The sequence below is a fragment of the Acinonyx jubatus genome, chromosome E1 (assembly GCF_027475565.1).
Source record: "Acinonyx jubatus isolate Ajub_Pintada_27869175 chromosome E1, VMU_Ajub_asm_v1.0, whole genome shotgun sequence".
NCBI classification, from domain to species: domain Eukaryota; kingdom Metazoa; phylum Chordata; class Mammalia; order Carnivora; family Felidae; genus Acinonyx; species Acinonyx jubatus.
Window position 1 is genome coordinate 1,815,149 of NC_069397.1, and position 25,668 is coordinate 1,840,816.

The window sequence follows — 25,668 nt, forward strand, 5'->3', positions numbered from 1 at the left end:
TGCCCTCAGGATGCTTGTGTCTCTCCTTAGTGCACACCCTCTGCCTTGCCTCCCCCTTCCTCTCCTCCCTGACCCCTGCGAGGGTGCCCCTTGGTCTCCAGCTCCCATGTGGGAGCATAGAGTTTAAACCACATTTTTGGGTCTCAAACACCAAGAATCTAAGTCCATTTATACTTTGACCATTTCTGTCGCCGTCAACCAGCCAGGAGGTTACTCTGTTTACCGTTTGTCTGTCCGTCCAGTGAGCCATTCACTCGCTGCTTCTGCTACACGTGTGTGGCCACACGTCCCCCCGGGTGTGGGAGATGCCAGAGGTGCGGCCTCATCCCCTTCGTCCAAGGACATCGCCGCGTCCGTCCGGGGAAAGAGGCACGGCTGATGGGAGTGCGGTTGGGTCCAGGGAGGGGTGGGGGCAGTGGGATGCGAGGGCGTCAGAGGGCTTTGGGGGCAGTGCCCGCTGCGCCAGCACCTCAGGGGTCAGGCTTTCTGGGTAGAGGAGGGTGGACGAGTCGCACCGACCCCAAGTGACCGGAGGGAGCTCAGAAGCAGGGCATTCTGACCTTCACACTTGGTTTGTTTGTAGCAAACAAGGTGCTTCAGTTACAAAGAATTTATTTTATTTTTATTTTATTTTATTTTATTTATTTTATTTTATTTTGTTATTTTATGTTATTTTATTTATTTGTTTATTTTAATGTTTTTTATTTATTTTTGAGAGAGAGAGAGAGACAGCATGAGTGGGTGAAGGACAGAGAGAGAGGGAGACACAGAATCCGAAGCGGGCTCCAGGCTCCGAGGTGTCCGCACAGAGCCCGACGCGGGGCTTGAACTCACGAACCCGCGAGATCATGACCTGAGCCGAAGTCGGATGCTTAACCGACTACGCCACCCAGGCACCCTTAGTCTGTTTTAAAACACCAACGTCATGGATCTAATTCGTGGCTTCATCAGTTCCTACTTGATCTTGTTTTTCTCTAGAAATAAGATCCATTCTTCAAGTTGCCTAAAATACTTCTTTTGATGTTTTCTCGGTGTTACTGAAATCTTGTCAGACACCCCCGCCCCTGCACCCCCAGAGACTACGGTCTCAGATCCTCGTGGGCGCCGAGGGTCTTGGCAGGTTGGCGTATGCTTGGCTGGGGCTCTGAAGCTTATCTTCCTCATAAGTTGTAGCTTCTGCGATCTGTGTTTCCTGCCCGGATGGCACATTCCTTTAGTTTCGCTTGGCCAGAGTTATGGAACGTCTGTCCTGTCATTATGATATACTGACTTGCTTTGTCAGTGTTACTTAAAAAGCATGCGTGCGTTATGCGTGTCTTACCGTGCTTGAGGGGGCAGGTAGTAGGTTCGTCTCCTGGGAGGGGGTAGGGTTGTGTTTGCACGTTAATGTTCCTCTTTAGGACTTGGGTCCTAAATTGAGCATCTCAGGACCGACCTCCCTCCCCCCCCCTCCACCCCCGGTGGACTGTGAGTGCCGCGTGCTGGCAGACTGGCCGGACCTCCTCTCTACCTGGGTCACCACACCTGCTGATCAGTCCTTCCTCCTGTTCTCGGAACGGTTCCTGTTTTTTCCAGGACTGTTCGACTCACATACAGTTCCCTGTTTATATCCTTTGCTATTTACCGATGGGAATGAACATTTCCCTGTTTATTATAAACAGAAATGTACTTAGAAGCACACACGTTCATATGCAGCAACATCCCCTTTCTTATTAAAACCTATAGGGGCACCTGGGTGGCTCATTCGGTTAAGCATCTGACTTTGGCTCAGGTCATGATCTCACCGCTTGTGGGTTCGAGCCCCGCGTCGGGCCCTGTGCTGACGGCTCAGAGCCTGGAGCCTGTTTCAGATTCTGTGTCTGCCTCTGTCTCTGCTCCTACCCTGCTCACACTCTGTCTCTCTCTCTCTCTCAAAAGTAAATAAACATTAAAAAAACCCACCTATAACAACTTCAAAAATTCGAACATAATCCCTCTCTTCTGTATTGTGTTATACTTTTTTGTAACGGTTTACAGTGACTCTTCTCTTTTTGCTGTTGCTATGAATTTAGGTCTTTCCCAAATGAATTGTAGCAGACACCCTTGGGTGCCTACTCCCCCCATCCATTACCCCCATTCACTTGGTGGTGGGACCCACGTTGCATTTTTCAGTCCACCCTTCCTCAGGTGGCTCGGGTAAATCCTGACTAGGCTAGGGGATCACACGCTTCCGTCCCCGCTGCCTGCTTGGAGGATTTGGGTTTGGTGTCTGGTTTTGGCCAAAATAGATAGGAAGAGGCCTGCTGGATGGTTTCTGGGAAAACTCCCCCCCCCCTTTTTTTTTAACTTGGAATTTTATTTATTTATTTATTTATTATGATTTTTTTTAATTTTTTTTTTAACTTGGAATTTTAATTATGTACATGAGTAACAGCAGGAGAATGGGGAGTTCCAAGGCTGGACACTGTCTCTAGGTGAAAAGATTACTAACAGTTCACTCGTAATTGGCATCACCCAGGATAACAGAGAAGGCTCGCGTAGTTTTTCCTGAAGAAGAAAGCCGATTTACGACACTCAGGACTGACTTCTCTGCCATGTCTAACTGGGGTGTCTCTTCGGGACAGAGTGCGATCAGGGGAGGGGCAGAGAGAGAGGGAGACCCAGAATCTGAAGCACGCTCCAGGCTCCGAGCTGTCAGCACAGAGCCTGACGCGGGGCTCGAACTCACGGGCTGTGATATCATGACCTGAGCCGAAGCCAGACGCCCAACCGACTGAGCCACCCAGGTGCCCCACTGGGGTGACTCTTGATCAGACGGGGGCCCCCAGGTGTGGGGTGAGCTGATCATTTGGAAGGGAGCAGTGGACAAGACAGCGGAGGGGAGGCTGTCTGCAAGGAGGCAGTGGTTGGGGGCTGTTTTTATTTTTTATTAAAAAAAAATTTTTTTTTCAACGTTTATTTATTTTTGGGACAGAGAGAGACAGAGCATGAACGGGGGAGGGGCAGAGAGAGAGGGAGACACAGCATCGGAAACAGGCTCCAGGCTCTGAGCCATCAGCCCAGAGCCTGACGCGGGGCTCGAACTCACGGACCGGGAGATCGTGACCTGGCTGAAGTCAGACGCTTAACCGACTGCGCCACCCAGGCGCCCCTGGGGGCTGTTTTTAAAGGGGGAAGTTGAGGTACGGTGATGCGGGGGATTCTTTTTTGGTAGCTGGGCCTGGTTGTAAGTAGCCCACTGGTCACTTAGGGCCTGCGGATACCCCGGGGCGGGTCGCCTGATGGGCCTGTGTGCATTCCATCGCTCAAGCCTGTTTGCCTAAACCCAGCCTCTACGTTCCCTGCCGTTTTCCTATGGAAATACTGGCTTCCTGCAGGGACTTCCCCCACGTTTACCTAGAACTGATTAAAATGGGCAGAACGTGGAACACTCTAGTTATTTCCAGGTGAATTCTTCACATTTCCTGGCTTTTGGAAGTTCTCCTTCCAGACATCTTCTACGACCGTGTATCCTCGTAAAGCCCCGTCATGTAATTTCTCTCCACCGATCTGGACAGATACAGTGGCCTGTTGTGGGGAATCAAGAGAGGCAGTTCATCTCACGAACCCAGAGGACACCCCAGCTTCTTTAGTTTTGAACCTTTAGCCGAAAGAAATCCAACAATGCCAGCAAAGCCAATAACACCAAGTCTCGGAAAAGATCTGGGAGGCGCACCTTGGAGATATCCGCGGCTGTCTGGCCCCCATCGAGCCAAACTCTGCATCTCGGGCTTCGTGGGTGAGTGTATTTCCGGACCCCAACTGGTCTATGGCTCACGGTAACGTTGGAGGTGTGAGACGCTTCCTTCAAGGCGGGTCCTCAGCTCCTCCACACATTTAGATTGACCCCCGGGGACGGAGTAGAGCGAAAGCCCATTGACTTCCACGGAGGTTTGGTGAGGTGAGCCCTTTCAGGGGAGGCGTAGACCTTGAAGGTGAGTCGACTCAGGCTGGCCGGCCCCACAGACCTCGGAGTTACCTTGAACGTGCTGCTGGCAGAGGGCACTCCGGCCTCCCCTGCTCTTAAAAAGGCCCAAGAAGAGATGGTCTTTCTTTCCGCCACTGTGTGGTGTTGGGTCTGCATGGGATCATTGGAGTAGGAGCGCCATCTTGCCAAGGAGGTAAGTCACTGGAAGAGCTAATTCACGAAGGATGGACGGATAGGAAAACAAAACCCCAGCTCCTCGGTGACGCTGACCTGGACAACCCTAGACTCAACCTACCTCATGGGCGTCTTATCTTCTGAGATAATAGTTTTTCCCTACTGTCTGAGCCATTTTGAATAGATTTTTTTTTTTTTTTGGTTACTGGCAAGAGAAAACATTCTATATGTAAGTGAAATAATTCACTTATTTCAATCAGCCCCATTATTTAGGTTTTGCTCCCTGAAATGTCACGACACAGCCAGTGGGAGCCCCTCTAATTGGAAACACGCCCTTTCAGTACTGCCTCTGGCTTTCTTGAGAACGCCCTTTTTTTTTTTTTTTTTTTTTTTTTTAGCGACAATAGTATGTTCCAGGCATATCCTGAGGTTTGCCTGCTCGAAGGTATGGAGTCAGCTGCCCTCCAAGGAGCCCGCGTTTTAGTGGAGAATAATATTGTAGACCACAGTCCGGTTTCCAAGGAGCTGGTGTAGGTAGAAAAGACCATTGTTGCTGTCGGGACTCTTTTCGTTGTGACAGAGCTGGAAAAATCATTTCCTTCACGTGTCCATAGTTCTTACAAATCAGTAAGAAAAAGACCAAAATCCCAGGGAGAAACGGAGCGGCCGGTCCACAGAAAAGGAAATACCAGTGGCTTCTACGATATGGAAAGATGCCCAACTTTACGCAGCGTAAGAGAGACGGAAATTAAAATGACACGAGTGTACCGTTTCTCACCTGTCACACTGGCTGCGGCGAGGGCGTTCATCAGCACGGTGTTGGCGAGACTGAGGGAAAGGGGGCATCCTCACGCATCACTGGCCTCACTGATGGGAGCGTAAATTGCCACAACATCTGTGGGGGGGCAGCTTGACACGTGCCAAATGCACACAGGCTTGTGGCCCAGAAATTCCATTTTTAGGATATTGTGCTACATGTATACTTACAGTTGAGAAACCATGTATGTGCCCAGTGATTTCTTTTAGCAAAACACTTCTTTTTTATATTTAAAGCAAGATTGCCAGCATCCTAAATGTCCAGTTAGACAAAGCTGGTAGGGTAGACTGTTTTGCTACATCAAAACAGTGGCACCCTTTTTAAGAAATATTTATTTCAATTAAAATATTTATTCATTTTTGAGAGAGAGGGAGAGAGAGAGCAGAAGAGGGGCAGGGAGACAGGAGACACAGAATCCCAAGCAGGCTCCACACTGTCAGCACAGAGCCGGATGTGGGGCTCGAAGTCACGAACCTGAGATCATGACCTGAGCCGAAGTCGGACGCTCCACCTACTGAGCCCCCCGGGCGCCCCCAAACAGTGACACCCTTAAGCACAAGGAAGCTCTTTAAGTGCTGATACACGATGATCTCCTGATTTAATCTGCAAGGTGGAAAAACCAAGCTGCGGAACAGCGTGGAGAATATGCTACCACGTGCAGGAAGAGGACGAGGACAATAGGCGTGTCTCCGCTCGTGAACGTGCGTAGGGAAGACGTACGGCGACCACAGGAGGTGGAGACCCCGGGTGGCGCGGGGCTGAGCGGGAGACCCTAGCGAATGCTACTTTCTTTCTGCCGTTCCCACTTTGCATCATGGAAAGTTACTGCCCACGAGAAGAGTAAACCAGAAACGATGCTGTCCCTGTTTCTGTTGACATCACTTGCTTTGTCAGGCTTATGGGACTCGGCTACTGGAGTCCATCTGGCTATTCCTTTATTATTTATGTTGCCTGGGAGTTACTCGTTTGCCTGTGTCTCTCCCGAGGGAAGGACTTATTTTTAACGGGCCTTTGTGCCCAGTGTGTTTTAGCAAACACCTCTCAGCACCCGCAAGCCTGATACCGTGCTGTCTCCAGAAGACACCAAAATGAGGACGTCCTGCTGGGAATGTGGTCCCTGCCAAGGGAAGCTGGCTCACCGCGGTTGGGGATCCGGCCGTCCGCACCCATTACTGTGGCATTAAGTGTGCGGTAGTGAAGCATGCACAGGGCAAAAGCGGTAGAGAGCAAAGCCGATGAGGTCTGGTGGGGGGCGGCGGGATCACCGGGGAGGACTCCGAAAAACCGGAATCCGACCAGGGATTAGAAGGCTGAACAGAACGTCCCAGAAACAGGGACTGCAAGCAAACTGCACAGTGGGTTCTGGGAAACACAGGGGTGCGGCCCACGTGGGGAGACGGGAGGTGAGGATGGGCTGTTGTGGAATAAGGTGGGAGAGGGGCGGGCCAAGTGGAAAGAGCGTCGAAGGCCAAGAAGCTTGGATTTTTATCCTGCAGGCAACAGGCGGGTAGCGATGAGCCCCCGAGCTTGGCGCAGGGAAGGCCTGTAAGTGTTGGAAGTTGACCAAGTTAGTTCCGAGGCCACGCTGTACCTCACTGAGGAGCTCCTGTGGACCTTAAGCATGACCCTCCCAGAGAAGAGCCACCTCGTGAGGCCAGTGTGTATGTGAGTGTGTGTGTGTGTGTGTGTGTTCCGATGGGGAGGCCTTGGAGACCCTGGGTGGCTCAGTCGGTTGAGCGTCTGACTTAGGCTCAGGTCATGATCACCTGGTTTGTGGGTTCAAGCCCCGTGTCCGGCTCTGTGCTGACAGCTCGGAGCCTGGAGCCCGCTTCGGATTCTGCGTCTCCCCCTCTCTCTGCACGTCTCCAGCTCGCGCTGTCTCTCTCTCAAAAATAAATAAGCGTCAAAAAAATTAAAAGAAATTAGATGGGGAGGCCTTCCCAGCCCCACACTGGGAGGCCCCCTTCCCTCCTCCTCCCCCAACCGGGGTCGCTGTGTGCCTCCCTGGCCCCCCACCCCCACCCCCGCCAGGCCCGCCTTCTTGGGCTCCGGGCTGGTGGAGACCCGGGTGCCCCCACACCCGGGTGCCCGCTGGGCTTCCGAGGGGGAGGGGTCCGGGCTCTGCTCTTCAGAGAGTCCGCTCTTCCCCCTGAGACCGCGACTTGTCTTCCGGCAGGATGGGTGTCCGCGCCGCCGCGTGTCCACCGGCTCCTCGCTGCGCGCGGGCTCCCACAACCAAGTGCAGCTGTGGCTGGTGGGCCAGCACGGGGAGGCGGGGCTCAAGACCGGCGCGGGAACAGGACACGGCGGGGACAGGTGACACAAGGGCCCGGACGGGGCGCACAGCGCGCTCCCCCGCGGCCTCCTTGGAGGTGACCAGTGCGCGCCCGCCCGTCGTGGCACAGGGCTCGGCCTTTCCTCGAATAGGCCGTCCGTCCTCCCGTGTCCCCCGTTCTTAAAAGCTGCCGTTTCAAGCCTTCTGCAGCGTCGCTAGGTGGGGGACCTGCGGGCCCTCCCCGGGTACCCGGCGGGGATGCGGGCGCCGGGGAGGAAGCCCGAGATTCGAAGCCCGCGTTTCCCAGCCTTTTCCCTGCTCTCGCCGCATCCACCTGCTACTCGCCCCGGCTCCGACCCGCCAGGCCTCACCGCCTGCCCCTCTTCCCAGCCCTCCCCGCGGCGCCCCGCCCCCCCCCCAACCGAGCGTGCGCGCGGTCAGTTCCGTCTCCCGGACCTCTCGGGCCCCGCCCCCGCCCCCGCCCACCGGGGCTGCCTTGAACCCGAGTGGCCTGCGCGCCCTCCACCGCCCCGCCCCGCCGCCCTCCCACCGCCAGAGCGGGTCTCCACACGTTCCCACTTCAAAGGTGCCCCCGCGCAGAACACGGGAGTGGCTTCCGTGTGTCCTCGGGACCAGCCCAACGCCCGTGGCTTACCCTCGAGGCTGCGCGGTGTGGTCGTGCCCCTCTCCCTGCAGCCCTGCCCTGAGCCCCAGCTCCAGGACGCGGCTCGGCTCGCTTCGGCCCCGTCTCCCGGTACCCCTGCGCGGCACGCCTCCGCGCCTCTCCCTCTCCCGCGCGGCCCGAACCAGCGCCGCCCCCTGGAGGGGTCTCTCTAGGTGGCACGTCGTGCGGAAGGCCTGCCAGGGCCGGGGACTGCCCGCTGCATCCTGGGGGCGCTGGCGAGGGCGCCCTGCCGTTCTGCTCCGGGGTCCCCGCGCCCGGGGGCACTCCCTCGGGGCGCGGCGCGTGGCGCGGTGACTACAGGGAGGAAGAAGTGAGGAGGGGGTGCACCTCCCCGTCTCGTCTCTTCCGCCTCACCCGACCCGCGTGGGGTCGTGGGGCCACCTGCTCCGTGCGCGCCCCCTTGGCTGTGCGGCTCCTTTCACGCGCCTTTCCCAGAGGCCCTCGGAAGGGCGTCCGGCGCGGGCAGGGCTCAGTCCCGGGGCTGCTTCTGGGGAGCCCCGCGGTGGCTGAGCCCCTGTCGCCCGCAGGAAGTGGAGCTTCAGGCGGACATGCAGGGCCCCGGGGCCAGTGGGGACGAGTTCAGGTTCCCGTGCTACCGCTGGGTGGAGGGCGCTGGCATCCTGAGACTGCCCGAGGGCACCGGGGAGCGCGGGGCTGGGGGTGTGAGGAGGCCTGGTCGGGGGAGCGGAGGAAAGGGGGCAGGGCGCGCGGGCTGGAACCTGGAAATCGGGGTTCGGGGCGGTTCTGGAAGAGGCGGGTTGCTGGAGATACACCTGCCGGCCGGAGGCTGGGGGAGGGCAAGATGCTGAAGGGTCAGGGCCAGCGGGCAGGGCCGGCAGGGGAGGCGTCCTTGGCGGGCAGGGGAGAGGCTCTCCGGAGGAGCCTCACTGCCCACCCCTCCTCCCCACGCGTAGGCCGCACGGTGCTGGACGACCCTTAGGGCCCGTTCAGGCAGCGCCGGGAACACGAGCTGGAGGAGCGGAGGAAGCTGTACCGGTCAGCCCTCCCCCCGCACCCGACAGCCCTCCTCCCGCACCCGACTCCTCCTGACCTAGCGATGCAGGAGAGGGCGACGGAAGGCACGGCCGCGGAAAGCACCCCTTTCTGGGTACTTGCTCTCTGCCTCCGGCGGGTACCTGCGCGGCCCCCTGCGCCTCGCGGCCCATACGGAGCTTTGGGCGCCACCTGCTGGCCGCCAGGCAGTACTGGACAGAGGACCTGCCTTGGGCGCAGAAATTCGGAGAAAGGGGTGAGCTGCTGGGGCCTCAGGGAACTTTGGAACACCTCCTCCCTGCAGCCCCTAGAGGAGCTCAGGGCCGGGTTATGGCTGGGCAGGGGATTCTCACCTAGTGACTACAGTCCGGGGCAGGATGACAACACCAGCGTTGTGCGTTTATTTTCTGAATTCTTGTATTTTATTTTATTTTTTTTAAAGTTTAGTTATTTGAGAGAGAGCACAAGCGGGGGAGGAGGAGGAGGAGGAGGAGAGGAAGAGAGAATCCCAAGCAGACTCCGTGCCGTCGGCGCAGAGCCTGACGCGGGGCTCAAGCTCACGAACTGTGAGATCATGACCCGAGTCAAAGTCGGGTGCTTAACGGACTGAACCACCCAGGTGCCCCTTTCTCACCAACACTTATTTTCTTGTCTTTTTGACAATAGCTGCCTAACAGGTGTGAGATGATAATCTTACTATAGTTTTGATTTGTTGTTTGGTCTGGTTTTAGGTGGCTGTCTGCTTTTTGTGTGAGAATTTTCTCTGTTCTGTTTTTATGTGACTATTCGGGAAGATCCAAAGCCTATTGCCACCACCTTCCCAGGAACGCTATGTATTACTTTCTGTAGTTAAGAACCCCTGAGGTATGGGAAGCTTAATCTGGGCATTATTTGGAAGGTCGCTATGGCAGGGGGCCAGTGTTGACTTCTGAGGAATGGAAGCGTCATCAGGTCGGTTCAGAAGTTTAACTTGGCAGAAGTTTGGCGATTGGGGAAAGGTAGTGGAACGGGAAAGGCCAATTATGACGGTACCTCAGCCCTCCAAGTGGGAGATGCTACTGAGGGAGGGGTGAGGGGGAATGGGCGTGAGAAGCACGGTGGGGGCCGAATCAAGTGGCTTGGTGATGGGTGGCGGGAGAAGGAGGGGAGCTGGAGACGTGCCAGCCAACCGGAAACTCCTAGAATGAATGTCTGGGGAAACGGCAGAGTCCCAAACGTCAGTAGGGATGAGGGCGGTGACTGCCGAGAGGGGGACCGGGCGGGCGGCTGAGGGGGAGATACCACTAAGGTCTCGAAAACCAGTTTGGCGAGTTATGGGGTCCTGGGCGGAGACGCGGGTGGGTGTCCGGAGCTCGGGGAAAGAGCCACGCCGGACACACACGGATGTGGGGGTCGTCTGCGTTCCGCACCCAAGGAAAAGATGACAAATGGGACTAAAACAATATCTGCGGAAAAGTGAGAAGTGGTGCTTGTGAGATGAAGGAGCCGTCTGGCTACGTCAAAAATAAAAAGGCGGCACGGAAGCTTTATGTGCGCAGGAAGGGCCCGTGGCCTTCTCTCCGAGTGGTCTGGCTCTGTTTACGGGGGAGTCTCTGAATGTCAGGATTTGGTTTCTTGGTTTTGTTTTTTTATTTCAGAGAGAGGGAGAGTGTGCGCGTGAGCAGGGGAGGGACAGAGGGAGAGAGAGAGAGGCCGTTAAGCAGGGCTCGATCCCACGACCCCTGGGATCGTGACCTGAGCCGAAATCCAGAGTCGGACGCTCAACGCCTGAGCCCCCCGGGCGCCCCACCGAACGTCCACATTTGGAGATATGTTCTCCGGGGTCATTCACATCACACCCCCTCGTAAGCCTTACGCCCCGCCGCAAATCGTCTCTGCATTTACTGCTCCAGGTTCATTTCCTCTTGGTTTCAGTTTCTCCGGAGAAGAAAACCTTGACAGGTGGGCAGTGCCCTTGGGGGACGTACGCCTGTACCCCTATGCCTGTACGTGTACGGATCTTCGGCCCAGCCCTGTGCCACGCACACGCGTTCCAGGGTAAACGGTACCTCCCAGGCTTGGGCCTCTGAGAGCTTCCCGGGGACGGTCCTCAGCCTGGTGTTTATTGTTAACCCCCCCTTGCTGCACTTTGTAGCGTCTGCAGTGTGAATCTTCAATCTTCACGAACACTCAAAGTCTGTTATGCCGAGAGTCTTCCGTCCAGTGTTGATTTTGTCCCCGCACACGCACACGTTTTACTTCCTCACTGCGTGCTGGTGGGGCGCCTGGGTGGCTCAGTCGGTTAAGCGTCCGACTTCGGCTCAGGTCATGATCTCGCGGTTCACGAGTTCCAGCCCCGCGTCCGGCTCTGTGCCGACCGCTCGGAGCCTGGAGCCGCTTCGGATTCTGTGTCTCCCTCTCTCTGCCCCTCCCCCACTCACGCTGTCTCTCTCTGTTTTAATAAACATTAAAAAAAATTTTTTTAAAGAGTGGGATTAGTGATGGCAAATTTGCACAAAAGAATGCCACGCAGTCACGAGAATGAAAGAACAACTGATGAGCAACCACGGGAACGAATTTCACAAACACATTGTTGAACAAAAGAAATCAGACGGGAAAGAGTACGGATGCTGCAACTTTATACAAAGTACGGGAACAGGCAAAACGAATCCATGGTGCCATAGGTCGCAACAGTGGTTACCCTTTGGAGGAGGGTACTGACCGGGAGGGGTCATGAGAGACTTCCGGGGGACTGGTCATTTTCCATGGTGATTGTTTTTCCCTTTTATCTGGGTGCTGATTAGATATGAGTGCGTCCAGCCTGAGAAAGCCATCAGGTTGTACCCTGGTAACAATCCACTTTTCTATATGTAACTTGTACTTCGAGACATGAAGATTAAAAGAGGATTGGCCACAGTTAAGCCACATGGACCTTCAGAGTGAAGTTACTTAGTATCTAATACAATTTAGGAAAAGGACCCCTTTGCCAATATCGTTGTCAAATGAAAACAAATCCAGACTTAAGTAAGTGGAAACTATTCAAGAGTATTGCATGGGGAGACCACTTTGACCACAAGATCTGCAAGTGTCTCAAATGTCAGACAGAAAGAAATTTTCTCTGGTGTGAGAAGTGTTCAAGCTAGAAAGAACCAGGGGTGGTGATGTGGTCAAACCTTGGAGCAAAAAACCAACCAACCAACCAACCAACCAACCAACCAAACGAAACCCTTGGAGCAGAAAGTATCTCTCCTTCAGGTTGGCTGAAGGGGTGTTCCCCAATACTAGAAATTCTCTTTGATTTTTTCTGACCTCTAGCCCTCTGCATTAAGGTTGGGCGTGGGGTGGGGGAGATGGGCCGTAAACGCCTGGTGCATACCGTCCAGACGCATCATTGATTCTCCCGGGGGAAGGCAAACAGGTGTTGGGAATCCCTCTATGAGGCGGGAGCAGGAGTCAGTAACAGTGACGTAACGGGTCTCGGGGAGGACTGAAGGCAGGGTGGCATGAGGGGTTGAAACTCGAGGGAATCTGGCCTTTATTTGTTTATTTATGGCCCACACATCTTGGACTCGTATACATCTTTCTTCCCATTAAGGTTTTGTTTTTGTTTTTGTTTTTTTAATGTCTGAGAGACAGAGACAGAATGTGAGCAGGGGAGGGGCAGAGAGCGAGGGAGACACAGAATCCGAAGCAGGCTCCAGGCTCCGAGCTGTCGGCACAGAGCCCGACGCGGGGCTCAAACTCGTGAACCGTGAGATCATGACCTGAGCCGAAGTTGGACGCTCAACCGACCGAGCCACTCAGGCGCCCCTCCCATTAGGCTTTAAAAAAATTAATCGGCTTTAGTTTTTAGAGCAGTCTTAGATTTACAGAAAATAATTGAGTAGGCAGTACAGAGAGTTCCCAACACATCTCTGCTCCCCCATCTTGTGTGTAGTTTTCCTATTAATGTTACACATTATTAACAATAATACATAATGTACCTTGCAGTGATATTGTACATTTGTTACAATCATTGACCTGATCCTGATACAGTAACTAAACTAAAGCGACTATCGTACCTAATATAAGAATTGACGAAAGTCCATAGCTTACGTTAAAGCTGACTCTTGGTGTTACAGTTATAAGGTTTTGACAAGGGTGTGATGACGTGTATTCCTCGACGGTATCCTACAGATTGGTCTCACTGACCTAAACTCCCCCTATTCATCCTGCCTGCCTCCCCCACAGCCTCTTTGGCAACCACCCATCTTCTGTCTCTGCGATTTGGCTTCTTCCAGAGTGTCATATAGTTGGAATTATGTGGTGTGCTGCCCTTTTAATTTTTATTTATTTATTTATTTTTGGGGGTAGGTGAAGAAGGGCAGGGGGAGAGAGAGAGAGAGAGAATCCCAGGCAGGCTCTGCACTGTCAGACAGGTCAATTTTAGATGGAAGGCTGTGGAAATAGAATCTGAAGTCTTTCCTATGATCTCTCCAGCTCTGTGATAGGTCCCAGTGTATTTCAGTTTAACTGTACATCTTTATGAATTTTGTAAATTTTGAGAAATTTGAGAAACTGTACTAATTGTTAAAGGTCTGAAAGCCCTGACAATAGGACCTAAAACTCCCCTAAATAGTGCAGAACATCCCTGCCTTCAGTATAGTCTCATTTCGGACCTGCCCCTTCACAAAGCCACCACACGACAGCCATTGCAATTGATGACTTCAGACGGGTCCACATGTGCCCGGTATTGGTCTCCTTTGGCTTCAGTCGCAAGCCCTGCTTCCTCTTTAAATCGCGGGGTTTCCTGGTGTGTAATAATGACCTTTACCATTTGCCGAATGCTTCTTTAAAAAAAAAACTTTTTTGAGAGAGAGAGAGAGAGCGAGTGAGCACACGCAGCGGAGGGGCAGAGAGATAGGGAGAGAGAATCCCAACCAGACTCCGTACTCAGTGCAGACCCCGAGGTGGGGCTCGATCTCACAACGGTGAGATCACGACCAGGGCTGAAACCAAGAGTTGGACGCTTAGCCAGCTGAGCCCCCCCAGGTGCCCCTTTGTTGAATGCATCTTAAACATTACATATTGTGTTAAGAGCAGTTTCCACAGTAACCCTTTCAGTGTCCAAGCAGCTTTATGATGTCGGTGTGATTGTTTTTATTTCGTAGCTGAGGACGCGGAGACTCTGAGAAGCTCGGTAACGTGTCATGGGTCGCACGGTCACAAGTTAGAGGCGGGGCCGGAATTGGACTCGAGCGTGTCTGGCTCAAAAGCTTGTGCCCTTAACCACCACTCCAGCTTCCCCCCTCATCTCGCACCCTGAGGTTCTTCCCTTGAGATGGTCTCAAATCTTTAGGTGTCACTCAAAGCAGATGGCCTCGTCTGGACATGATTTAACCCTGTTTAACGTGGAGGACTTTCCCGTTGCCTAAAGATGTTGCGGCGGTGAGGATGGAGATTCCCAAAGTCCCCCTGACAAGTTTAACGTTAAGTTTTTGATTCATATTTTCTAACTGGAGGTAACGGGTAGCTGTAGGTTTTCCCCCAAAGGGGATATTTGCTGAAGGCGTAGTACCATGGTGGTCTCTTGGCAGGCATACCCGTGCTCCTGTGCCGTAGAGAAAAAATTCTGTATTCTTTCCACAGATAGATACACGTGTCTATAGATCTATATCTGTAGAGTAGATCTCTATCTATCCATATATCTTTAACTGTATATGTGTTTAACGATCTTCCCCACGATTCCTCTCCCTGAGAAAGAAATTCACAGAGAAATCCACACAGAAATTTAGTGTACTATTTGGCACACGGGCCATCATCAGAGACTTACTGGCCAAGTGGAGTTGAAGTGTCTTAGCATCGAGCCCGGCACCTCCACGCGTCTCTGCTGACCTCTTGGCTTTATTTTGGGCCATCGATGGGAAGTACAAAACAGCACGGGGGTCCAGTCCCAAAACGTCACCGTCATAGGCTCACATGCTGGATTCCCGTCCAGTGGTGGAGATCGCGTGGCGTGGAAATGACGTGGCAGGGAAATACCCTGATACCTTTGGTCATCACTAGGGACACAAACGGAGACGGGGTAATGTCTGGGGAGACAGCGCCCTAAGATCTCTTCTTCCACCCAGATACCCTCTTTGGTTGCCAGGCTCTCTGCTTTCACAGTCGGGTACGAACCTTGCTGTCAGAAACCAGGTGCTGAGGTGATTTGGACGCCACCGTTCGTTCAGACTCACAGTCAATTTCTCGCTTTGGCGCCAGTGGTCCCAGGTCACTGACTGTCGTCGAGAAGCGCACCATCGTGGAGTCACGGAAGTACGGTGCTTTTCCATTGCGGGGAGGGGAGCTTGGACTAGACTGCTCTTCTCAAAGACGGCTGCTACGTCTCCCAGAGCCGCGGCCTTCGTGGTCACGTGGTACAAGCCCCGAAAGACAACCAGTGAGCGCTTAACCAAGCGCTTTGTTGCCGGACCCTCGCTAGCCCCCCACTCCACCTCGATTTTTCCACCGCACGTAGAGCTTACTAAAGACGTCAGTTCAAAAATGGTTCCATTATGGGGTGGGTGGGTGGCTCAGTCAGTTGAGTGTCTGACTCTTGATTTCAGCTCAGGTCATGATCCCAGGGTTGTGAGATCGAGCCCCACGTTGAGCTCCACACTGAGCGTTGAGCCTGCTTAAGATTCTGTCTCTCTCTCTCTCAAATGAAATGGCTCTATTATCAACCACCCCATTCTGGTCAATATTAAAAGAAGACTGATAGAACAAGTCACTAGTATTCCGTGGAGTTTGGCGTTTTGGAGGGAACTATTTCCTTTCTTCTCACCAACATGAGAGGCAGGGTGGCGTTGTCTCTAAGGCCAGGGTGAGAGTCGGGTGCGAGAGAAGCTCTTGTAAAGATGTCTGCTATAAAGGGAATGTTCTGGATAAATTCCTCTTGTGCCTCTAGACCCACTTTGTAGTGGTTTTGTTTGTTCAATTTGTTTTTTGTTTTTGTTTTTGAGAGAGGGAGTGCGCACAAAAAAAAAAAAAAAAAGGAAAGGGGCAGAGAGGGAGAGAGAGAATCCCAAGCAGGCTCCATGCTGTCAGCGCAGGGCCCCACTTGGGGCTCAATCTCACGACCCTGGGATCGTGATCTGAGCCGAAATCAAGAGTCTTACACTCAACCGACTGAGCCCCCGGGCGCCTCTCATTTTGTGTTCTGTCTTCCCTGGGAGGATGGTCTTGTGGGTTATGTCAACGGGCTCGCATGCCCCCTGGTCTCTAGGGGGTTTGTCCGAGGCAGCACCCCAGTGGGAGGTCACGGGGATGGACTAAAGTGAGGTCGGTATGTTTATTCCCCTGGGTCCCTCCCCTAAAAGTTCCTTTAGGCTGTGTGACCTGAAAAAACCAAAGGAGTGTGACCACTCCTTTCAAGGAAGCCTTCCCTAGAAAGCTTTCTCTTTCTGGGCTTTAGTCCCCTTTTCCTCGGGCTTATGGGTGGTGACAGCTTACAGGGCCGATGGGCTCAGGATCCTGTACTGTTCCTCTGGTTGTGTCACACCCTACCCTTCCTTCGCCAGCTGTCCCTTTGTTAATAAGCTGTCCTCCACTTACCCGAATTTAAATGTGTCCTCTGTCTTCTGTTGGGTGCTTGGCTGATGCGAGGGAGACCAGCAGAATGAGAATCTCCTGGTGCCGTCGCTGGCGTGGAGGAGAGCAAAATAAAAGTTCGCGTAAGTTTCTGACTGCCCAGGGGCCCAGGGCGTTGCCATTTTAAGTTGTCCTTCTCCATTTTGGGGAAGAACAGGGAGCGATTTGTCTTCTGAATTTGGAGGCATATTTAAAAAAAATTTTTTTAATGTTTATTTTTGAGAGAGAGAGAGAGAGAGCGCGCGCTCGAGCAGGGGAGGGGCAGAGAGAGAGAGGGAGACACAGAATCCGAAGCAGCTGCAGGCTCTGAGCTGTCAGCACAGAGCCCGACGCGGGGCTCGAACCCACACACCGTGAGATCGTGACCTGAACCGAAGTCGGATGCTCAACCAACTGAGCCACCCAGGCGCCCCTGGAGGCATATTTTAAGAGAGAAACCCGTGTTTGCTATTGGTCTGGAGGCCTTGGGATTGGAGGGATCTTACTGGAGCCTTTCGGATCTAGTAAAGAGTTCCCGGGAGGCCTGAAAGAATCTTAATATATTTGAACCTGGGGGAAGATGGGGCCGTTGCCAACTCCTCTGTCCTGAAAGGGTACCGCGGAGGGCATCAGAGCCCCATGGCCCCACATGAAGGGCAGAAGCCCGGGGACCACGGGTTTCTCTTCCAGGCCAAACGGTGGCACATGTAGCTGAAAACGGCGTCGGGACATTGCACTGAGGAAAGCTGGCTGCTGTCCTAGGAGTTCTTTCGACAGCACCAGCCGGCAGCTGAGCACTGCTCCAAGAGCCAAGCGCTGGGCCTGCAGACCATCCTACCCGCACGAGCAACAGGTAGTGGGAGGCACAGGAGCCTCTGACGAGCGAGCGGCTTCCCCGGAATTTCCTCATTCCGTCCCGGCCCCCGCCGGAGGATGGAGGAGAACCCAGAGTCCAGAGGCAGGGTGAGTGATACCGCAGGTGAGTTTTGAGTGATTATACGTGGCGTGTAGATTGTGCTCGGGGCGGGGGCGGGGGGCAACTGGGATGTGACCTGTAGGGATCTGGAAGCCGAGCTGGCGGAGGGAACACGTTGCCAGAGAGCAAGAAGCTTCTTCCCGAAATGGAGGTTGAGGCTCTGGAGGGGAACGGTAGGTTGCGGAGCGGAGGTGGGGTTTGTCAGGGGTTGGAGTCGATGCGGAGGAGAGGAGAGTGCTTCCGGTTGGGGGGCGGGGGGGAAGAAAAGAGGGCTCGCCGGCGACTGCGTGAGCTGCAGAAGAGAGGCCCCCGGGGACGTGCTGTGCAGTGGCGAGTGTCGGGAGGGGTGGCTGCAGCGGACGAGGTAGCCTCAGAAAACGAGTGGATGTTGCAAGGAAGCTTCCAAATCGTCTACACCGAACCGGCTCATCAGGTGACGGACGCTGAGCGTCGGGGGCAGGGCCGCCGGGGCCACACTGTGCCAGGAGCCTCGTTCCGCACGCCTGGCTCGGGGGCACCCGCCGGGGAGCCTTCTGTTTGTCAAGAATCGTGTGAGTGTTTCTGTCACTCCTGCTTGTTACCGTCACTTGCAATTTACAAACTCGTGAAATGGGTAAACAAAAGGTATTGCTTTTATGAAAACCCAGCTCGACTGACTGACGCCTCTGTGAACAAGGATCATTTAAAGATCACCGTCAAGCGTCAAGCGGTGCCTGGGTGGCTCAGTCAGTGAAGCCGTCTCTTTTATCCCGGCTCAGGGCGTGGGAGGGGGGGTCAAGGGAGGGCGACTTGCCTGCTTAAGATTCTCTCTCTCTCTCCCTCTCAAAAAAATTAAATAAAAATAAATCACTGTGAATTTAGTGATTAGAAGGAGGCAAGACAGCTGTAGGTGTGAGGAAACCTGTAAAGATCTGGAGGGTCACCGAATTTCATCTTTTCCCTACAAAAACCTTTCGTTTCGAGCTCCCTTTTAAACAGATATCGACTCATCTGGCTGTGGTCTACACAAGAAAGACCCAGGGAAGGTCTTCTTAAGGACCCACGCTCCGCGAAAACTCCCGCCCGATATGAAAACACTCGTGGGTGGCTGTTCATTTACGGTTTCGCTTTAGATCAACGTGTTTCAGGTTTGTGTCAATACTTTTTGATTCTCTCTTGATCCCCTTCCGATGTTGGCCGACCGACTAATTCAACATGCAGAAACAGAGGCAGTGTTTAGGCAGAAGCCCGTGGACTCGAGGCCTTTGGGTCACGGCAGAGCGGAAGGTCCAGGAAAGGGGGAGGGAAGCCTGTGGTGAGCCGGGGCGCTGGAGGGGTCGGACGGAAGTGAGCCTCCCAAGAAGGACGCTAGGAGGGATGTGGACCTGCGACAGCGGCTTCTCTAAGGAGGCCCCCGAGACCCACACGTGGGGAGGCGGAGGGGCAGCCGATGCTGCTGGGATGGGAGCGGGCCGATGGCACCTGCAGTACGGTGCTGGCCCCGAAGAGCCCGTGTGGGGAAAGCCCCACGGAAGGTTCAGGACTGGACTTGAAGGGGAGTTCCCGACTCCTCCTCTTGCCGGGGAGCCTGGACAACCAAGCCACGGCCTCTGCCTGCCCAGCACCGTGTACTTGTCCTGCACTGTCACTCGGGATCCTTGTCAAGATGGTTTACTCATGTTCCCCTGAAAACAGCCCCGCACGTCGAACCTCCCTCGCCCCACTGTCTGTTGTCATCTTATTTATTCGCCATGTCTGGGTGGCCGGTGGCCAGCGCCTTCAGCTCCGGGCAGGTCATGGAACTGGCATCAGGAACGTTTGCAGGTGGACCAGGGTGCACCTTCTCGGGGGATGGTAGGGGGGCATCTGTGTCGGCGGAGAGGAGCCGGTGGGTGGGAGGTGGAGACCTTGGGAACCGGACCACCCGGTTTAATTTAGTGATTAGAAGGAGGCAAGACAGCTATAGGTGTGAGGAAATCTGTAAAGATCTGGAGGGTCACCGAATTTCGTCTTTTCCCTACAATAACCTTTCGTTTCGAGCTCCCTGGCATCCCTCCCCCACCACCTCGCAGGGACACAGGTCTGGGGGTGGGGAGTGGCTGGACCTTCAGTCTATTTAATGGCGGCTCTCCCCCCAGGTGCCCTCCAGGTCTGGGCGCGATGGGCAAGTACGCTATCCGCATGGTCACCAGGGACTCGCTCCTGGCAGGTTCCAGAAACCTGGTGCAGCTGTGGCTCGTGGGCGAACACGGGGAGGCCGACCTGGGCAAGAAGCTGTGGCCCGTGCGCAGTGAGGTCGGTGCGCAGCCCGCGGGGCACTGGGGGTCCGGGGGAGGAGGCCGGGCGGTGGGGGGGTCCCCGGAAAGGGGCCGGGCGGTGGGGGGGGGGGGGGGGGGGGAGACCGGGCGGGCGTCCGGAGCCCGGTGCCCTGCAGTCCTGCGCGGTCTGTCCGGGTCGGCTCGGAGGGAAGGTGGGCCGTCTCCCCGGCGCAAGCCCCGCAAGCCCCGCAAGCCCGGGTCCGAGCCCACTCCCGGTTCCGCCGCAGACGGAGTTCTAGGTCAGCGTCCCCGTGCACCTGGGGCGCCTCCTGCTGGCGAAGCTGCGCAAAATCCTGCTGGACGACGCCAGGTTCTGCGAACGGGTCTCCGCGCGGCCCCGGGACCCAGGGCGAAGCCCTCTTACCCTGCTACCGCCGGGTGCGGGGCGACCAGGTCGTCTGCCTGCCCGAGGGCACCGGTGAGGGTGTGGGGGGCGGCGCGCGGGGCTGGAGGAAGCGGGGGTGGGGGTGGGGTCGCCGTGACGCCGGAGAGGGGACAGGTGGAAGGGCGGGGCCGGCGCGACCCAGGTCCAGGGAGGCCTGTGCTCGTGCCAGTCCCCCAGCCCGGACCTTGAGCGACGACCACCAGGACTTCCTTAAGGCGCAGCGGGAGCAGGAACTCCAGGAGAGAAAGAAGGTGTACCGGTGAGTCCCCACCCCCATCCCCTACCGAGTCCAAGGAACCCCCAGCCCCCACTGACCCCCGATTCCGTGTCCTTCCTCCAGGTGGGGCTCCTGGAAAGACGGCTCAATCCTGTCGGTGGCCGGGAGGACGCAGTGTGACCTCCCCAGGAACAAGAGATTCCTGGAGGATAAGGATTTCGACTTCAGGGTCTCCCCGGCGAAAGCGCCAGCGCCCCGGGGAGGGTGGGCACCTGCTCCCCGGGACGCAAAGCAGGGGCCCTTCCTGGTCTCCCGGCACCGCCATTCTTTCCGCAGGCTGGAGGGCTTGGCCTCAAGGGTTCCCTGGACCTCACACATCCAGTTAAAAGACCGGAAGACTTCAAAAGAGTATCCCCGCGCGCAAGGACTCCCCTGGCTGGTCAGTGGCCGCAAAGTCCCCAGACCTGTGTGCACCTTTCCAACCCAGGGCTCTGAAAGAAGACGGGGAGACCGGAGGGAGGGGGTACGCCAGCGGATCAGGAGCTCGGGGCTCCCCGCAGGCTTCCGGATGGGCGTCTTTAGAGTGGGTCCGAAGTTCAGGGAAGGAGGACGCCTTCTTTGGGTACCAGCTCCTCAAGGGCGCAAGCACCAGCCTCCCAGCGCGGCTGCTGGTGCCTCCGGGGTCGCAAGAGCCCGAACCCCGGTGCGCTCCCTGTGCTCACCCCCAGCCCCCAGCCGCCGCCCCTCCCTCGGTTCTCCCACCAACCTCTTTAATCTATACCCTCCTCCGTCGGCACTCCGGGTTTCTCCCAGGCCGCGGGGTGTCCTGTTCGGTGCAGGGTCCGGGCACTGCAGAATCAGGTGCTAGCAGCATCCTGCACCCCGGCTTGACGACCCCAAATGACTCCAGACACTGCCGAACATCCTCTGGGGCGGGAGTGGGGACGAAAGTCCCCTGGTCAAGAAGCGCGGAGCTAACGTCTGCTCCTGACATCCCTTTCGTTTCTTTCCCGTCTTCTTCCTTCGTTAGATGCGTCTCAGGCTTCAGGAAAAGCCGGAGGGAAAGGGAGGGAAAGGGAGACGGAACAAAGCCCTGGAGAGAGCTGGAGCTGTGGGGCTTTTTGGAGGGGAGGAAAAAGGGACTATTTTTTTAAGAATTCTTTTAATGTTTATTTTTGAGACAGAGACGGAGTGTGGGTGGGGGATAAGCAGAGAGAGACGGAGACACAGAATCTGAAGCAGGCTCCAGGCTCCGAGCTGTCAGCACAGAGCCTGATGTGGGGCTCAAACCCAAAAACCTTAAGGTCATGACCTGACTTGAAGTCAGGCGCTTAACCGACTGAGCCCCCGGGTGCCCCATAAAGGAACTATTTTGTGCTAAGTTTGGCTAAAACCTGGAGGGGGGTTGATAGGGAGGACTTTGGTTGTGGGGGCAGACGGTGTGGTGGAAAACCAGGACGTTCACTTCAGGAGGCTCCAACTCTGATGGGGGGGGGGGGGACACTGGGCGTGGAAGCCTTGCGTCCAGGGTGGGCTTTGGCTGTGGGGAAAGGGAGGGGTGTCGGAGGGGAGAGGAAGGAAGCCCGTTGCCAGTAAAATAAAGGCGGTCCGGAACCGACCCCAAGCCCTTGATCTATCCCTGCTCCCCACCCCGCAGGCTGGATCTCTGTCTGAAGCCGACTTCTCCCTGCTGGATGGGGTCAAGCCGAACATCGTCTTAAGACAACAGGGTGTGGCGGCCCCTCTGGTCATACTGATGCCCCAGCCCGACCGAGACTCTTGCCCACCGTCGCCCAGCGAGTCTTTCACAGACACGGATCTCCTTTAGGGGCTCCGACGCACAGGCCCCGAGGCCCCACTCTCTCTCCTGCTCTGGCTTCAGCCACCGCGCCACGGATGCCCCCGCCTCCACTGTTCCTGCCCTCCGGTCCCCGCGCGGCCTGGCTGCTGGCCAAGACCTGGGTCCGCGGCTCCCACCTCCAGCTGTCCCAGCTACAGTCACACCTGCTGCGGGGACCCTTGATGGCCGAGGTGACCTCTGTGGCCACAGTGAGGACCCTGCCCGGCCCGCACCCTACCTGCAAGCTATTTCGGCATCTCTCCTGAGTACGGCACTCAGGAAGCATCTCTGTGGAGTCGGAGTTCGTGGTAGGTGAGGTCAGTAGCGATCTTAAATTATGTGCACGCACACGCGCACAGCGTGTTACAGAACCACCACACCCGGGGCTGGGGAAAGCGTTTTACAAAGGCGTTGGGGAAATTTGGAGTGAGGAGGTTGCCAGGGGATGATGAGGGCTGGGGCGTTCCAGTGAGAGATGTCTGCGGGGGGCGGTGGCATACGTCACCCACGGCTGACATTAGGGGCGACCGAGGAGTAGGGTGTGGGTGACCGCAGTGTCAGGTGGGAGAAAAGGGAGGTGAGAACGGATGACAGGAAGCTGTGCTGCTCGGTGCACGGAAGAATCAAGCTTCGGCCCTTATAAATCGAGAGGAAGGAGTGAGGTAAGAAAAGGAGCAAAGAAGGGACGCCCACTGGGGTGGGAGGGAGACCGAAGGCACGATGTCACGGCAGCCAAGAGGGGAGAGCGTTTCAAGAGGGAGGCGTGATCACCTGTGTTAGACGCTGCTGCAAAGCCAACGAAATGACGGAGAAGCCACCTTCGGGCAGTCAGCACGGAGGCCACGGCCGATGCGCCATGTCCCAGGGGAAGGGCAGGCAGTACAGGCCCACTCTTGTAAGACGACTGACTGTGGGAGGGAAGTGAGAATCAAGGACGCTGCTGGAAAGTGGGGGGGGGGGGGGGTGAGGTCAGGGCTTTCTCTCAGGGTGTCCAGGATTAAGTGTGTGTGTGTGTGTGAGAGAGAGAAGGAGATAGGCAGAAGGGGGAGGAGGTAGAAGATGGGGAAAGGGAAGGAGGGAGGGAGGAGAGGGGAGGGACTGGGGAAAGAGAGGGAGATGGGGGAGGGGAAAGAAGGGGAGGGAGGGGGAAAGGAGGGAGGGGGAGGAGAGAAGAAGGAAGGGGAGGGAAGGGAAGGAGGGGGGAAAGCGGGGGAAGGGGACGGGGTGGGGGGGAGAAAGGGAGACAGAGGGAAGGGGAGGAGGAGGGAGGAGAAGGGCAGGGGAGGGTGAAGAAGAGAGAGGGAGAGGGACAGATTGCAGGAGTGACATCCCGGAGAAGGCCGTAGAGAAGGAGAGATTGGCTTCTGGCGGGAGCAGGGATACTTTCCTGGAGCAGAGACAGAGGCAAGAGGTATAGTTCTGTGAGTGGGAAACGTGAACTTTCGTGGCGTGAGACGAGGGTTCCCGGAATTCTTAAAAATTACATGAGACCGTGCACACGGGTGAACTTCTGAAACCCCTGACCTCGGGAGGCCTCGGGAAGATGGCCCCGCACCTCGCTTTTCCCCGATCTTAGCCTGACTGGACCCAATCCCAGGGGAGTCTGTGATTTTCAGGGAGGCCCGTCCTGTCCCTTCTTCTCTATCCCCGGCCCTTGAATTTCCTCTCCCCGCGGTGGGTCCTGGGGTCCCTGCTAACGGCCCCGCTTCTCTCTTCCCCAATTAGCTCCTGATCCCCTTGCGCCACACCACGGACATCAACAGCCTGGCCCGGGAGAGTCTTGTCTCCACATGGGGGATTTCTGGTCTGGTATGGAGAGCCAGGGGCAAAGAGGGAAGTCCCAAGGGTCGCTGGCTGACCCTGTCCTCCACGAAGGCCTCTCCCTGGTCGGCCTCGCACCTGAGTCGGTCTTCTCCTTCAAGGGGCCTGAGCAGGCCCACCGACCCGGAATCTGACCCTGACCTCCCTGCCCTCTGACGCGGCTCACCCTGGTGTGTCCGCGGGGGTCCTCGGGCGGTGAGCACCGGGAGCGGGGCCACGTGGACGACAGTCTCCTGAGGGCCACGGCTTGCCTGACCCACCGCTCCGCTCCCTCAGCCCTCCTGACGGCCTGGCCTGGCTGACGGCGGGCTCTTCTCTCTGTGGCCCGACGCCCTCGGGCTGTGGGGACTCGTCAGCCGGTGAGGGGGACCCAGAGGTGCGGGCCTGGTGCGGAGAGATCACGGACACCGGGCTACAGGGAGCCCCGGACCGGGGGTGAGCACAGACCCTCCCTGCCCACCCGTGTGTCAGGAAGCCGCGCCCTCTCACAACGTCATAGCCCACCCCGGCTTCCCTGAGGATCCCGGGGAGCCCCTCCAGGGCTTCCAGAAATCACAGCGATCCCTCCCGACGCTCCCGCCCCTTCTGCCTCGCCCTCCTGTACAGCCTTCCCTGCCCTCACGCACTCGGGGCTGCTTCTGGAACCAGACACGTTCCTCTCGGGGGCATAAACATCTGAGTACACGCCATGCGGGAGCCGTGGACTCCAGGGGCCATGAGCACAGACGGCTCTTCTCTGTGTCTCCAGGTACCTTTCACCAAGGTCTCTCGTGTCCTGCGCTCGAAGCCTCACTTGTCTTTCGTGTCACCCGGGTTCCCCGTCTCCTTAGACTCCCGGGCTCAGCTCTGCCACTTTGTCACCGTGTGTATCTTCACGTGCACCGGTCAGCATGCTTCTGCCCACCTGGGCCAGGTAACCTGCTGTGGTCAGACCCCAGGGGCTCCCGGGCCGTAGAAGACGGGGAAGCGAACGCGTGGCTCGCCAGCCTGGGTTCCTAAGTGGCTCCCGTGCTCGCAGCCGGACGGGTATTGCTGGGTCCCTAATGGCCCGCGCACCACGCGGAGGCCCCCGCCCATCTCCAAGGACGCGACAGAGAAGGACACAGTGGTCTCCTTGCTCCACGCCCACCGGGCCCGTAAGCAGAGCACCTTCATAGAGTTCCGTGGCGGATGCCAGCCCGTCACGGTTGGAGGCAGATGCCTGGGTCCCGGGGAGGACCGGCTTGGAGGGGCGGTGCCCTTGTTGGCCGAGGGGCCCCGGGCCGAGCCACCTCTCTCCCCTCCTCTCAGGTGGCCTTGGGGCATCATGAGGAGAAGTATTTCTCAGGCCTGGAGCCCCAGGCGGTGCTGGAACAGTTCCAGGAGGAACTGGGCCCAGTGTGGAGCCCAAGGCGGGACTTGAACTCATGACCCTGAGATCAAGACCTGAGCTGAGATCAAGAGTCCCATGCTTTTTTTTTTTTTTTTAATGTCTACTTTGAGAGAGAGAGCACCAGCAGGGGAGGGGCAGAGAGAGAGGGAGACACAGAATCCGAAGCAGGCTCCAGGCTCCGAGCTGTCAGCACAGAGCCCGACGCGGGGCTCGAACCCACAAACTGTGAGATCATGACCTGAGCCGAAGTCGGACGCTCAACCGACTGAGCCACCCTTCTTTTGTCTTTTAGATGCCACAT

General features: G+C 56.4%; 2 protein-coding genes, 1 long non-coding RNA gene and 1 pseudogene across 4 annotated transcripts; 2 read left to right on the forward strand and 2 right to left on the reverse strand.

Moving 5' to 3' along the window:
• Positions 1-3,137: 3,137 nt before the first annotated feature.
• On the reverse strand, positions 3,138-4,524 carry LOC106972405 (MICOS complex subunit MIC26-like; annotated as a pseudogene).
• Positions 4,525-6,450: 1,926 nt separating this feature from the next.
• Positions 6,451-25,452, forward strand: LOC106972407 (uncharacterized). The gene is given in 13 exon segments (XM_053212652.1): positions 6,451-6,478; positions 6,857-7,243; positions 7,769-7,966; positions 8,216-8,557; positions 8,812-8,893; positions 20,458-21,037; positions 21,839-22,151; positions 22,229-22,431; positions 23,900-24,077; positions 24,196-24,427; positions 24,806-24,908; positions 25,014-25,214; positions 25,217-25,452. Coding segments are annotated over 13 exon segments (3,036 nt in total). The 3' UTR covers positions 25,406-25,452.
• LOC106972475 (uncharacterized) lies at positions 13,726-16,681 on the reverse strand. Of its 2 annotated transcripts, none has more exons than XR_008294245.1 (4): positions 16,445-16,459; positions 15,029-15,524; positions 14,682-14,910; positions 13,726-14,459 (listed from the first exon to the last, which is right to left on the reverse strand). XR_008294245.1 is itself a non-coding variant. In XM_015069457.3 (4 exons), exons 1-4 carry the CDS (start codon positions 16,620-16,622, stop codon positions 14,361-14,363), a joined length of 852 nt encoding a protein of 283 aa, XP_014924943.2. In that variant the 5' UTR covers positions 16,623-16,681; the 3' UTR covers positions 13,726-14,360. The 2 variants fall into 2 exon arrangements, 1 of the variants encoding a protein (XP_014924943.2); XM_015069457.3 differs by having other exon boundaries at positions 15,029-15,374; positions 16,445-16,681.
• LOC128313480 (uncharacterized) lies at positions 17,368-17,693 on the forward strand. The gene is made up of 2 exons (XR_008294246.1): positions 17,368-17,438; positions 17,518-17,693. It is a non-coding gene; the product is annotated as an uncharacterized LOC128313480 (long non-coding RNA).
• Positions 25,453-25,668: the final 216 nt, after the last annotated feature.